At 54.6% G+C, this 14,496-nt stretch overlaps 1 protein-coding gene across 2 annotated transcripts in view; it reads right to left on the reverse strand.

Moving 5' to 3' along the window:
- The window catches only part of SPSB1 (splA/ryanodine receptor domain and SOCS box containing 1), a 79,567-nt gene that overhangs the window by 10,097 nt on the left and 54,974 nt on the right, over positions 1 to 14,496 (reverse strand). For both annotated transcript variants that reach the window (XM_023215284.3, XM_023215283.3), the window contains exon 2: positions 761 to 1,602. In XM_023215284.3, the coding sequence (XP_023071052.1) occupies positions 761 to 1,454 (694 nt within the window). In that variant the 5' untranslated portion in view covers positions 1,455 to 1,602. The remainder of the gene's footprint in view (positions 1 to 760; positions 1,603 to 14,496) is intronic.

Consider the following 14,496-nt stretch of genomic DNA (forward strand, 5'->3'; position numbering starts at 1 on the left):
ATCCATCCACCCACCCACCCATCCATCCGTTCATTTATACATCCATCCATCCATCCACTCATCCATCCATCCATCCATCCATCCACCACTCATCTATCCATCTGTTCACTCATCCATCCACCCACTCATCCACCCATTCATTTATCCATCCATCCATCCATCCATCCATCCATCCATCCATCCATCCACTCACTCATCCATCCACCCACTTATCCATCAATCCATCCACCCACTCATCCATCTGTTCATTTATCCATCCATCCATACATCCACCCACTCACCCACCCACCCATCTATTCATTTATCCATCCACTCATTCATCCATCCACTTTTTCATCCACTCATTCATCCATCAATCTAAACACTCATCCACCCACCTACCTACCCATCCACCCATCCATCCATCCTTTTGTTCCACCACTTGTCTATCAATCCACTCATCCATCCATTATTCACTCATCTATCCATCCATCCGTCATCCATCCATCCAACCAATCATTTATCCATCTATTCATTCATCATCCATCATCCATCCATCTGTCTATTCATTCATGAGGCACTGTTAGGTAATCTAGCAGACTCTGGGTAGAATTCCTCACTTAACCAGATGCAAAAGTTGCCTCTGAGGGTCTGAATACACTGGAATATCGACTTTAAAACACCTTAGTTCCAATGACTGTATCAACTTTTGGCCTAAGCCCAGCCAGGACCATGGGGACAGAGGGAGGGCACTGCCTCTGACAGCAGAGGGGACACTTACGATCGAGTCCGTTCAAGTAGCGCATTCGGATCTCACAGTGGCCCCAGACGGCACTCACTACAGGATACAGTTTTTTGCCCTTGAGTCCCCGAAAAGCCACTCCCATGTACTGTCCATCCACAATGAAGCTCAGCGTCCCGTCGTCCATGTCCAGGGCTACCAGGAAAGAGTCAGGGACAATGAATGTCTCATCTGGTTCCAGAAAGGCTGGGTATGTTTTGCTTGGCTGGTTCTTGCCATCGTGGTAGAGCCGGTTGCGCCCCAAGTCCCAGCCCCAGGACTCGTGATTATTTCCCACGAGGGTAGTGTACCCGACCGAGTGCAGGGGGGCGTCCGCCGTCGCCACCCCCACCACGGCGTGTGTGCCCCGCTGTCTCATGGCCCACGTGATCTGCCACACGTGCAGCCCACGGGTATACCCGACTTTGCCCCTGATAGCGTCTGTGCTCTGGGCCACCGGATGCCGGTGAAAGATGAGTTTGTCGTCTTCCTTCACGAAGACGTTGAGCGACCGGTCGTTGTTGTTCCACGAATGCAGCAGCTGGACGTCGTAGGACACAGGGGGCATGTCCAGTAGCAGATCCAGCCGGGTGGGCTTGCAGTAATCCAGACCCTGGAGCTCCTGCTTCAGGGGCCGGTATGTGGGGTCCCTCATGTCCACAGTCTTGATCCCTCCAGTGACCTTCTGACCCATGTTCGCCCTGGTTTCACCTTCTCACCGACTCCCAAGGCAAACTCATCAATCTCGTGTTCTCGTCTCCCGTATTCTGATCGGGGCCAGACAGAATTCCTAAGGCGGGCTGCCAGGAGACCTCTGCAAGCTGCACAGTGTTCAGTATTGCCTAATGGACGGAAAGACAAACAACCGGTGAGCGGGGCTGTGGGATGAAGGGGAAAGTTAACCCGGAGGTCGAGGCGACCACATCAGCACGTCCCGGCAGCCTGCACCTGGGCTCCGTCATGCCTGACATGGGCAGGCTGCAGTCTTGGCGTGGAATGACATCCCCTGGTCCCTGGCTAGGTTGTCACAAAGGAAAGGGGCTGTCTGTCCACCCGGCAGACTGCATGGAGAGGTGGGCTTGGGGGCTGCACGTCACCCTCATCTGTGTTGGGTGCAGACACACGGCTGATGCCCACCAAATACCTCATCAGGGTTCCACAGGACGGCAGGCCATGGTGTCACAGAACCAGGACTTAGCCACGACAGTGGGCATCTGCTTGGGCAAAACAGAGGGAGGTGGATGGCCCTTGCCTTGCTGTTCAGAGGGGAAGTGGAGCCCCAGGTAGCAGCAGAGGCTGTGAGGATGCCAATCCCAGCTTCTCCTCCCTGTCTCTGTCTCTGTCACTGCTACCTCCAGCAGACGCACCACCAATTCACTCCAGAGAAGCGCTCTCTGGTGCAGTCGGACGGCTCAACTCAGTCGTCTGTGTACGCTTGGCGGGAAGGGCCCCAGGAGCCTCCTGCGCCAGCAACATTCTTCTCAAGGGCAGACAGCATGGGGGGCTCATCCCCTGACCCCCAGGAGTTCTTAGATGACTGACCACCTCTTTTTCCTGCCCACACCCTTCAACTAGAAGCCAGGGTTTTGCCCTCTGGGTCTCAACAGCACGTCTGGGGAGGAGAGTCCAACGCTAAGATGCCTCGTTCCCTCTCTGGCCTCACCATCCCCTGGGTCCTTCAGGAGGGAGAACAGGGACTCTGGGTTGGGGGAGAGATCTCACTGCATCATCTACCCCATCCTCTCCACTGGCAACCCAGGAAGAATTCTTTTTTTTTTTTGAGACAGAGTCTTGCTCTGTCACCCAGGTTAGAGCGCAGTGGCGTGATCTCGGCTCACTGCAACCTCCACCTCCTGAGTTCAAGTGATTCTCCTGCCTCAGCCTCCCGAGTAGCTACGATTACAGGCACCCACCACCATGCCTGGCTAATTTTTGTACTTTTAGTAGAGACGGGGTTTCACCATGTTGGCCAGGCTGGTCTTGAACTCCCGACTTCAAGTGATCCACCTGGCCTGGCCTCCCAAAGTGCTGGTCAGGAAGAGTTCTATCCAAGGAGGAGAAGGCAGCAGAAGATTTGAGCCTCGTTCAAGAGAGAAGTTTCTTTCTGCCATCAAGAACCTCCTTGGCCTCTGGAAGGGACCAGAGAGGCCAGGGAGAGCAGCCTGGTTTGGGGTCAGGCTCCTAGGATCAACCAGGCTGGGGCAAGGCAGGCTCCTGGCTGAAGCAACGGTACTAAAGGAGCCTGTGGGGGTGCCTGGGCGGTAGGCCATCGGAGCCTTGGCTGCCGGGAGAGTCATGCTGGGTCCCTGGTTACTAGGGTGCCCAAGTAAAGGAGACAAAGAGAACCCAAAGGAACCCGGGTGGGGGAGGCCGCGGGCTCCCAGACACAGGGAAATCCAGGAATCTCAGAGGGCTGGCCTCCCGGTTCAGTGCGGGGCTGGCCTCCAGCTCCCTCTCAGCTGGGAAGAGATCCCACGAGACCCTGTCCCCAGGGCAGCCAGGCCTCCAGCAAGTTTGGTCCTGGCAGAACCTTCCCATGTGGGAACACTTGGTGCCCCGACCCCCTTATCTCAGGGGCCGGTTCATGCTTCTCGCCCTCCCCTTTCTGATGTGAGACAGAGGGTTCTTTTTTTTTTTTTTTTTTTTTTGAGATAAGAGTTTTGCTCTTGTTGCCCAGGCTGGAGTGCAATGGCACGATCTCATCTCACTGCAACCTCCGCTTCCTGGGTTCAAGCGATTCTCCTGCCTCTGCCTCCCAAGTAGCTGGGATCACAGGCGCCCACCACCACACCCAGCTAATTTTTTCTATTTAGTAGAGGCCAGGTTTCACCATGTTGTCCAGGCTGCTCTCGAACTCCTGACCTCAGGTGATTCACCCACCTTGGCCTCCCAAAGTGCTGGGATTATAGGCGTGAGCCACTGTGCCCAGCCACAGACAGAGGGTTTTGATCTCAGGGGCACGGTCATCTCTTCAGAGACAGGGTAGGACTCCTTGTGTCCAGTGTCTGCAAAACCATTAGAGCGGAGGTGTACCCTCTGCAACCTGGAGGGCCACCCTGGTTCCAGAAAGTTCTGTGAATACTGTGACCTCACATCCATGATCTCCCAGGAAAATCCCATTTTCAAGCTTTCAGTTCCATCTCCTCTCCTGGGAGCCACTGAAACCTCTAGGACTCTCTCGATGCTGCTGCAGAGGGGCACCCCGTGGCTTTGGGGCCTGCGCCTCAAGCTGCGGGAGGGGGAGAGAGTTAGGTCTGGTGTGGCGCCAGTGTGGCCTTCCCAGAATTCCCCTCTTCCCCAACCTCCACTGGAGCATTTTCTGAGCTGTAGGAAGGCCGGGCCGAGGCGGCTCTCGAGGTCAGAGCTGCAAGGAGTGGGGGCGAAGAGGACAACCCCCATCTCTGTCTGGACACCCCCTCCAGCTTGGTGCCCAGGAACCTCTCCATGTTCTTAATTCTGCAGGGTATGGTGGGCACAGAGGTCAGCTCCCGGGAGGACGGGGCGCGAATTACTTTCTAAGAGAGCTAGTTCATGTCACGCTTCCTGCAGCGTAGCCCCTCCACAGCCCCGCTGCCGCCGTTCAACTGTCGCAGCAGGGAGGACCTTTCTCCTGGGATCTCGTCTGTCACGGAAGGTCCGCCCTCTCTCCACGTGTGGGAGCAGGTGGGAAGAGTGGGGAGGAGGCGGGGGGGGGGGGGGGGGGGGGGGAGAGAAAGGCGGCGGGGAGGGGTCCTCTGGCAGGTAACTGAAAATGCTAGCAGGGACCGTAACAGGGAGGTTGAGGGGGGAAGAGGCGAGGAGAGCAACACCTCAGAGCGGGAGAAAGGGTGAAGTGGGGTGAGACGGGGAAGGACGGGGAGGGAGAGGAGGGAGGGGAGGGAGCTCTCAGGCTAATAAACCCAGGCCTGAACACACAGAATGCCTGTCTCAGCGAGACCGGAGATCAGTTTTTTCTGAAACGGGCGAGATAGTAAATGCCTGGCTTTGAGGGCCAGACAGTCTCTGCTGTTGTCGCGCAAAAGCAGCCACAGACGGGACATAAATAAACGCGCGTGGCTGAGTTCCAGAAAACTTTATTTATAAGGACAGGCCGGCCTGGGGTCCGCCAGCCAGAGCTTAGACAGGGCCCTGCGTCGACTCCACTTAAGACACAGCCCTGTGGGGCTGGGGCAGGCATTAGCTGGATGGTGGTGCGGGGGGGTCCCTGGAGGCTGGGCCAGCCTCATCCCAGAAAGAGCCACCAGAAAAGGGTGGCTTCACCCCGACGTGGGATCTGTCTGTCCAGATCAGTTCCACAAGCTCTCCTAGTTGAGATGCCAGCACCTCAGGTGGCCCAGCAAGTCCTCAACGCCAATGCTGGGCTGAGCTCCCTAAACCGAACCCGAACCGCCACCCTCCACCTCCACCCACCTTCCCCCCACCCCTCACCCGGGCCCAGGCCTTGGACCACATGGCTGTGAGGGGTGGGGGCCTGTGGGAGGGAGGGCCTGGGAGGAGGGAGGCTGGGGAAGGAGGGTGGGGCGTTTTCCGTGGGCAGGGCAGGCAGGTAAAGGGCCTGCAGCACTGTGGGGTGACTCCCTCACAAGGGCACCCCAGGGAATGTGGCCCACCCACCCGGCCACTTCTGCCATCTGAGTCACCACCCAGGCGGTCAATCACTGTGGTGGCCCTAGGGCTACTCTTGACTCATCTGTCACCCGCCCTGTGTCCAGGCTATGGTTAAAGATGACAGTGCCTTCCCATCTTCCTGTTGTCCACACCTAGCCACCTCCTTGCTGTGCAGGAACACTGAAGCCATCCATCTGTCCTCCTCCTTCTATTTTAAAATGTGGCTGCACAGATCCACCCTTCCTGTGGGTCCCCAGGAGCTGGACTCGCCACCTCCCCTGGAACTGCAGCCCAGCGGGCGCTTCCCCAGCCCTGTTTCCTGAAGCTTCCAAGCTCATGCGCTGAGACAGTAGCTCCAGCCACCAAGATCCACCCCCAGCTTCTCCAGGCTTCTGCTCGCTCATCTGTCACACACTTACCTAAAGCTCAGTGGAGACAGTGTGCCAGAGGGAGCCGGTGGCACTGCATTTCCACTTTCATTTACTTCCTAGCCTGTGCTCCACTCACTGAACAAAGATCACTGTTCTCCCGTCTTCCTGGTCACCACATCTGGCCCAACAGAGGGCTGCTGCCTTTGGGCCAAGACCCAAGGACTTGGAAGGCTGGGTTAGGGCAGATCAAGTTTAAGGTCCCTTCTAAACCAGGGGTCAGCAAACTTCTTCCATAAGGGGCCAGATAGTAACTATTTAAGGCTCTCCAGAGAATATGTAAATGAATGGGCATAGGTGTGTTTCAATAAAACTTTATTTACAAAAAATAGACAGCGGGCCAGATTTGGCCCAGGAGCTGCCGACCCCTGTTGTAAACCCATGCAAAACTGCTAATACGGTCACTACAATTCCTGGACGTGGCGCTCAGGATGGGGGGTGTGTACCACCCACAGGTGCCGAGTGACATTCATAGGTGCCTGGATGGCTCCTGTTAACACTAGACCAAGACGGACATCCCTGGGCCAGGAGGGCATCCAGCACTGGGCACCACACTTCAGGCAGGAGCTGGGAGAACAGTATAGGCCCCTGCTCTGGGACCACCCCCACTTACTGCTGCTCTGAGAAGCAAATGCGGATGCCTAGGCCTTGCGGGGCCCAGCAGCACCAGAGAAGCTTCGGGGCCTGGGATTGCTGAGCAGTTGGTGAGTTTCCAGGAGGTGGGAGGACTCAGCCTTCATCCCCACCCAGGAGGAGCAAAGTACAAGCCACAAAGGGCGTGGCTTGTACTGCCCTGCAGGGCTGGAACAGGAGAGCAGAGGACAGATGTGGCCCTGCTGCTGCCACCACCACCCCCCACACACATGCAAGCACCCATGCCTACATGCACAGACATGCGTACACCCATACACACACGTGTACACTGTGTGCCTGCACACCGAGAGTAAGGGCAGCAGCTGAGACTAACGAGCAATATAGAGGCGTCACAGTCCAGGCAGTGCCCTGGCCGGCGGCGCCTGCTCTCCACTCCCTTAGAGAAAGTTTTTATCCCCAAAAGCACATTCTTGCATTAGCCGCCATGTCCCCAGGACTGCACTTGCCTCCTCCTCTGCACAACTGTCTCAGTCAAGCCCCACAACAAGCCAGTTCCTGGACCGTACCCCTCCTGCCCCACCAAACTCTACTCACTCTAAATAATGACAGTTCTCACTGTACTCAGTCCTCAGGCTGCAAGGGTCAGCTGTCGCACGCAGGGGTCCAGTGTCTGGTGCTTCCTGAAGACCAGGTTGTTACCTCATCACAGGCATGAATGCCGTGAGGGTATTTCAACCAGGAGAAAGAATGTGTGTGTGTATGTGTGTGCATGTATGGGCAGTATGCATGTGTGTGTGTGTAGATATGTGAGGTGTGTATGTATCTGTGTGTGTGGTGTGTCTGGATGTGTGTATGTGTGGCATGTCTTCGTGTGTATATATGTGTGTGCTGTGTGTGCATGCATGTATGTATGCGTGTGCCTGTATGTACATGTGTGTCATGTGTCTGCGTGCGTGGAGTGTGTCTGCGTGTATACATCTGTGTGTGCAGGAGCTCTAACTGCAGGACCCTCCTCCTCATGGGTGGCAGGGAGCTCACCAGTCACTCTGGGTCAGGAACTCCTAGCAACATTTTCCCATAAGATCAGATTAAAGTAAAGATCAAGAAGGGTCAAGAGAGAAAAACAGCCATAAAACGGTGGCTTGGGAGCTCCCGAAAGGACCTTCCTCCCAGAGGCCGTGAGTCACGGAGAACAGCTGCATCTCATCTGGGTCGAAGAGCCGATGCTGGTGGCGGATTGTGTGTGACGCGAGTTCCCTGACACTTGCTCAGGACATGTCCCGTGGAGAGCTTCCTCCAGAGGAAGGCAGGCGAGCCGTCCACACACCCACGCTCCTGCACGCCTTGTGTCAGAGATCAGCTGTCAAATCTGACGAGCATCTATGGCGCTGGCACCAAGGCCTCAGCCTCTCGTGCTCCATGTCCCTCAGCCTCTCTGGTTGAGCTCAGCTGGGACAACCCCCTGACCCCACACTCACCTACCCCGAGTCCTGGCCCGGCACAGCTCGGGCCCCATCGTGCCACAAGCAGGTGGGGGGATAAAGGGAGAGGACACGTCACCAACATCAAAGTCAAGCACATGGCGGGAGCGTCTGTCTCATGCATGGGAGGGCTGGGCTGGGGGAAGCAGAGAGGAGTGCAAAACGGGACGGAGGCAGGAACCACCGCCCGGACCCTCGGAGCCAGAGAGCAGCCACCGGCCCGGGAGTCACCTTGGCTTCCCCTGTAGAGGGATACACAACCTGGAGGAGATTCTGCCTTTCCTACAACACAGTGAAGGCTACTAAAAGCTCTGGAGGAGGGGGAGGGGCTACCTGCAGGGACACCAGATGACACGAAGCCCTGGGGTTTGGCTTCAGTGAACTTCATCCCCCAGCAGGAGGAATACTCCACCCCAACACACACACACACACACACACACACATTCTTGCATGAGCGAAAGGGGATGTCCCTTACACCCTTTGAGGGCAAAAGCCCTCAGCCCAGTGTCTCCAGAGCAGCCATGGGACGGGGGTGGGTTGGGTTCCAAACACCCACCAGAGTATGTCCGTACTGGATTTCCCGGTGGCAGCCTGGGCTCTAAGCAGATGAGCTTCCGAAAGCCCCCTACTCCCTTGGCCAGCTTTGAACAGCCATTTAAGGTTGTCTGGGTCCAGGGAAGAGGCCATCTTTGGATTTGCTGGGGGCCCCAGATCTTAGTAGGAAGGAAGAAAAGAACCTCGCAAAGCCTCCAATTTCGTGGGCTCCTCCAGGTGGGGGCAGCCAGGTCTGCAGATACACAGGGAAGAAAGCCTGGAAATGAATGCTGATCCCCAGCAGGTGGAGAGGAGTCAAAAGCATCCCCGAAGTGCACTGCTTGGGAGTCCTAGACCCAGGACAGGTGAAGGGCACCTGTCTTCAGCCTTTAATGATCTAGGAAAGCCATTCTCTCGGAAGGCCGAGGGAGCCTGGGCTGGTAGGAGAGGCGAGGCGGGCCCTGTGGTCGGAGAGTGCCTTCTGGACACAGCCACAGTTTGCTTTCATTATGCAAGGCACAGAGGAATGTGATGCTAGACACAGCACTACCACCGAGACAGGAGCGAGATAGTGCTGTGGCATGCAAAGGGTTAAAAACAGTTGCCGTGGTGGCTCATGCCTGTCATCCCAGCACTGTGGGAGGCCGAGGTGGGTGAATCACCTGAGGTCAGGAGTTTGAGACCAGTCTGGCCAACGTGGTGAAACCCCATCTCTACTAAAAAATACAAAAATTAACTGGGCATGGTGGTGGGTGCCTGTAATCCCAGCTACTCGGGAGGCTGAGGCAGGAGAATCGCTTGAACCCAGGAGGCGGAGGTTGCAGTGAGCCGAGATCGTGCCACTGCACTCGAACCCGGGCGACAGAGCAAGATTCTGTTAAAAAAAAGTTGCAGGGAACTGCAAAGGATGTGGGGAAAGGACATTCCTACACAGCGTGGGTGTGTGTTGAAGGGGCACAGATCCTGAACTGGGACAGCCTTCTAGGTGTGCAGGTGCAACAAGGCAGTCCCTGTCCTGTCCATGTGCAAAATGCCTAACAATCACCCAGGGCTCTTGTCTACCAAACCCTATAGGCCTGCACAGGGACATGAGGATGAAGATGCTGGGGACAGCATTAATCCCACCTCGTCCACATCATGGAGCTCCATGCAGCCCCTCCAAAGTGGTGACGCAACAGAAAATGTAACGCGATGCTGTCACATTTTTAAAAGCAAATCGCAGAACAATACGCAGATCATGATGCCGTTTCTGAAAGAACAGAATTTAAAAAGATTCTCTCTGTGCACATTTATCTGTAGGTACAGAGAAAGGTCTAGAAGGATAAACATCAAACCTTTCACAACGGTTAATGCTGGTGGGTGGGAGGGAAAAAACGCTTTGAATTGAATTTTTTAAAATGCATGTATTCCTTTTGAAACTAAAATGATGTTTAAGCACACAAAAGAGAATCAAAGGCTGAGAAACAATGATTTCACACACTATGTTTGCAAGAACAAGTTATCCCCAAAGCAATTCCTACAGGTTCTGCACCTGTGTTGCTTTTATAAAGCAAGCACAGCGTAATGTGTGGGCACTATTGTCCTGAATGCTTTATTCATGAAGGTACGTGTTAAGGATCCATAACTGGCAGAAAGGCATTTAAAATGCTTTTTTTCCTTTTAAAGAGACAGGGTCTCGCTATGTTGCCCAGGCTGCTCTCTAACTACTAGGCTCAAGCAATTCTCCTGCCTTGGCCACCCAAAGTGCTCAGATAACAGGTGTGAGCCAGCATGCCCAGCCTGGCAGAAGGGTATTTAAATAAAGGATGAGAATCCTGGGGAAGCTTTGAGGCCATGCCAAAGAGGGACATTATGTCTACAGCGATCCATCCCAAGACTTCCGGTTATACTGCTTCAAAATTACAGATTTTGATTAGCCTTGTAAAAATGGAGCAGCTATCTCTCTCTACTGACCCAGAACACAAGAAGAGAACAGCTGGTCCGTCCCCATACCCAGCCAGGTGGCAGCTGCACAGCGGCTGTGCACGTGGCAAAGGCCAGGTGAGGTGGCCCTATCAGAAACACCAGTGGCTGTTCTGGCCCCGACAGATCCACTCCAGGGAAGAGGAGGGGAGGAGGAATGAGGCTCTGAGAGCAGACCCTGGGAGAGGCTGAGACAGGCCAGACTGCACAGCACCTGCCTGCAACCCCCCAGTGGCATTTCAATTAAAGCCACAACCCTGCAGACCCCACCTTCCCCCCAAATGCTTTCAGATCAGTTGTCCTGGAGCCTCGCTTCCACTAAAAATTACCTGCTCGTAGTGGCGTTTAGGAAGAGGTCTGTTGAAGGAGCAGCTACACCCTCTTTTGGGGATGTAGCCAACGCGACTAGGGACAAACGGACAGAAAGGGCAGGTAAGGGACGCACAGAGGTGAGTCGGTCACCAGGGAGTGGCAGACACTCACCCTCCTCCTTACGCCCGTTCCCCCTCAGTGTCCGACCAACCCCAGAACAGTGACACCATTGTTTTGCCCCAAGATGGGGAAAGAATGAAATTCAGGATGTGGAACAAGGTGACCTATTTATAAAGCCTCCTTTCACCTGAAGATCACGTAACTTCCCTCCCTCTGCCGCCCGTCTCACACACCAGTGGTGGCAGCCCAGGATTCTGCAAGAGAAACATGCCCCGAGCGATCTGCTATTTTATCAGAATCAACCTCTGCAGCCTGGCTCAGCCGCCGCCTGGGCTCTGCCTGCTCTCTGGGGTCCTATGCTCCCTCCAGCATCCTGAACATGAGTGGCAGGGACACTCTTGGTGGTGAAAGGGCTCAGGGAATGCTCCGTGCTGGCTGGGCCACGGAGCCCCTGGCAAAGGGGCCACCGCCAGCAGGGCTTGTGACACGTGGTTACCACCCTCCACCCCTCACCCTACCAACCGCCAACTTGAGGAGGGAACCCTCAAACAGGGATATAAAAATAAGTCTGTGCCCCTAGAATCAACAGGATCCTTCTGGAAAGTTCTGACAAGTGATTTTGGAGAGAAAATCCCACACGGTCCAGAGCTCTAGCCCCTGACCTCAAAAGACCCAAAATGCACCTGCTGTAAACGCCTATGGAAGGGCCCAGATGACTCACAGCACTTTCAGAGGGCTCGAATCAGTGGAGCCACGGCCTGGGAAACCAGCATGATATTCATATAGAGACTGAAAATTACAATAAATCGCAGCTGTAGCCTAGGCAGGGTGATGAGGACAACGAACTGTGCCTGGTGCAGAAGAGAAGCCAGTTCTTGGAGGGACCCCAGGGACAAACAGCAAACTTCCCGAAAGGTGACCCAGACAGCAGCAGACATGCCGTCCCACGGCAATGGGAATAAAACGTAGACTATGGACCACCAACACTGCCTGGCCTTGGGGGGACACACACTGGGTCCACCTGGTTCACACAAGAGGTGGGGTGCCCCAAAGAGTGGAGGCAGAAAGGCAGGGCCAAGAGCAGCCCCACGGCCATCTCCAAGAAAAGAGCCACCAACAGGATACCCACGGGACAGGCTGAGAGACCTGGTGCTCCTCGCCCTCTGCTCCCCGGCAGCTCCCCAGAAGGTAGGAGACGGGAGCTCGAGGCAGGGCGGATCAGGTGGGCCCAGTGACTCCCAGGAGGAGGCTCTGCAGAGAAGCTGGTTTTCTGGCAGGGCCTTGCTCCAGCCTAGCCTCCCGAGGGACTCCAGGGCTCAGGGTTGCCTGGCTGAGAGGAGGAGGCTGGAGTGCATCCAAAGTCTGCCCCTTCCCCGCAACAAGGCAGTCTCCTGGATACAGGGGATCCAACCAAACCCAGGCGTTCAGGGTGCCAAGGCCTGAATGGGAGGCGGTGACACACTGACCTCTCTCTGTGGGATGTGCCAGCCCATTGAGAACCACTCTGGGAGTGGTCCTTGGGTCACCCTCATGTCCCTCCAGGGACAATAAGCAGCAGGGTGACCAGGAAGGGGCTGGGGAGAAGATCTGAGGACTCAGGAAGCATCAACCCAGAGAAATTTCAGGGGTCATCACCCAGCCTACGTGAGAGTCAGGGGGCCGGGCATCCACACGTTCCCCCCGAGGCCCAGGTGGCTGCCCTCAAACCACCTGGGGAAACAGGAAGGGCAATGTTCATGATTTCACCATAGAATCGCCTCACTAAAGCTCCAAGCACAAAGTAGGAGCTTCATACATGCCGCTCCCTGCCCTCCCCTTGCCGCCTCTCAACACCTGAGGCTATCGGGGGACACCTGATAGCTTGGAATCTTGAATGCCAAGTGCAGGAGAGCACTCAGCCGGGGAATGCCATGGCAGGTGCTGGTCCTACAGCTCACAGGGGTGACCCAAGTTGCTTGGCCCCGTCACCAGACCCACAGGCCTCGCTCTATCTGGCAGTGAGGAAAAAACAGAAAAGGCCCTGTTTTACAGGAGTGGTTCTCAAAGTGGGGCCTCAACCCGCAACATCAGTCAGCATCACCTGGGAACTCAGAGATGCAAATTCCTGACCCCGTTAGACTCTCTGAATCAGAAACTCTGTGGGGTAGCCTGCATTCTAGAGCCCTCCAGGGGACTATGATGAGGCCAGAGATTGAGAACTACTGGTTTCAAGGAATGATGGCTCAACAGTTTAGAATCTCAGATCTCTATTAAATGAAAACTATCAGGATTACACTTGTACCAGAATTTTTAAAAACTTATCTTGATATGAAATATTTCAAATGTTAGACATTCTCATAAGAAATCTCAATACAGAAATGTAAAAAGCATAAAGTGTTTCCTCTCACTCACTGCCCAGGGAAGCACAGAGCTGTGTCCTTCTAGAACATCCTGGTGCATATGAAAATAGTCTATTTACAGCAAAAGATCACACTGCAGATACGAATCCACAGTTTGCTTTTTCCATCATAATATATTAGCTCCTCCATCAATTTTATGTTAGTGGCTGCATAATATCCCATTGTGTGCTATTATAATTTTGGTGACATTCCCCCCTAGATGGACATTTAGGCTGTTTGCTGTAATCACGGTCATGTGTGGGGAGTTAATTATTTCTCCATAACAGGATGGCCTTAGAGCATCTTCTTTTAATTTAGTTCACAGCCACCTCTCCTCTTACTGCTCTCAAAATCTTGGACCTCGGGACCATCCACCCCACCATCCACTTTTAGAAGAAAATCAAGTGTCCAGGTAACCCACCTCCAGGTTCCTGATCTTTGCAACTGACTGAGGCAAGCCCAGGGTGGTGGGGAGTGTCTGTGGAGATAGCTGGACTGGAGGTTTCTCAACTGGACCTCGAATGGATCTCGGCCAATGAACCTGAGAGGATTCTAAAAGGACTTAGGCTGTGCGCCTCCTTGTGCAACCCAATCGCCATTTCCCGTATGGGATTTCACGGAACTGAGCAGGATGCCAAGGGAGGGGTAAATCCCGGGGCCTCCCAGGCAGGTGGTGAATAAAAAAAGGACTTCAACATACTTTTCAGGCCACAGTCACCTTCGGGCACTTCCTCGTATATGCCAGAGGTCTCCCTCCTCCAATTCCATCAACCTGGAACACACGGGTCAACACTCAAGAGGGGAGGGTCCCAGCAAGTTCAAAGGCAGTGAATAAATTCATCCTCAACTTCCCAGGCAAGTAGAAGGGCCTGTGGGCCAGAATGGCATGGCACCAGCTCGTCACATATAGGATAAGGCAAGGAGTGTGGAAGTGACTCCCCAGCTAGCCAGTGGAGTATTACCCACCAAAAATGCTAATGGGGCTGGGTGTGGTGGCTCACGCCTATAATCCCAGCACTTTGGGAGGCTGGGGTGGACAGATCTCTTGAGCCCAGGAGTTCAAGACCAGCCTGGATAACATAGGGAAACTTTGTCTCTACAAAAAATACAAAAATTAGCTGGGTGTAGTGGTACATGCCTATAATCTCAGCTACTTGGGAGGCTGAGGTGGGAGGATTGCTTGAGTCCAGAAGGTTGAGGCTGCAGTGAGCCAAGACTGCGCCACTGCACTCCAGCCTAGGCAACAAAGTGAGACTCTGTCTCAAAAAAACAAAAAACAAAAAATCTGCTAACGGGAAGGATCTCTGTACAAGAGGGCA

Source organism: Piliocolobus tephrosceles, chromosome 1 (assembly GCF_002776525.5).
Source record: "Piliocolobus tephrosceles isolate RC106 chromosome 1, ASM277652v3, whole genome shotgun sequence".
NCBI lineage: Eukaryota > Metazoa > Chordata > Mammalia > Primates > Cercopithecidae > Piliocolobus > Piliocolobus tephrosceles.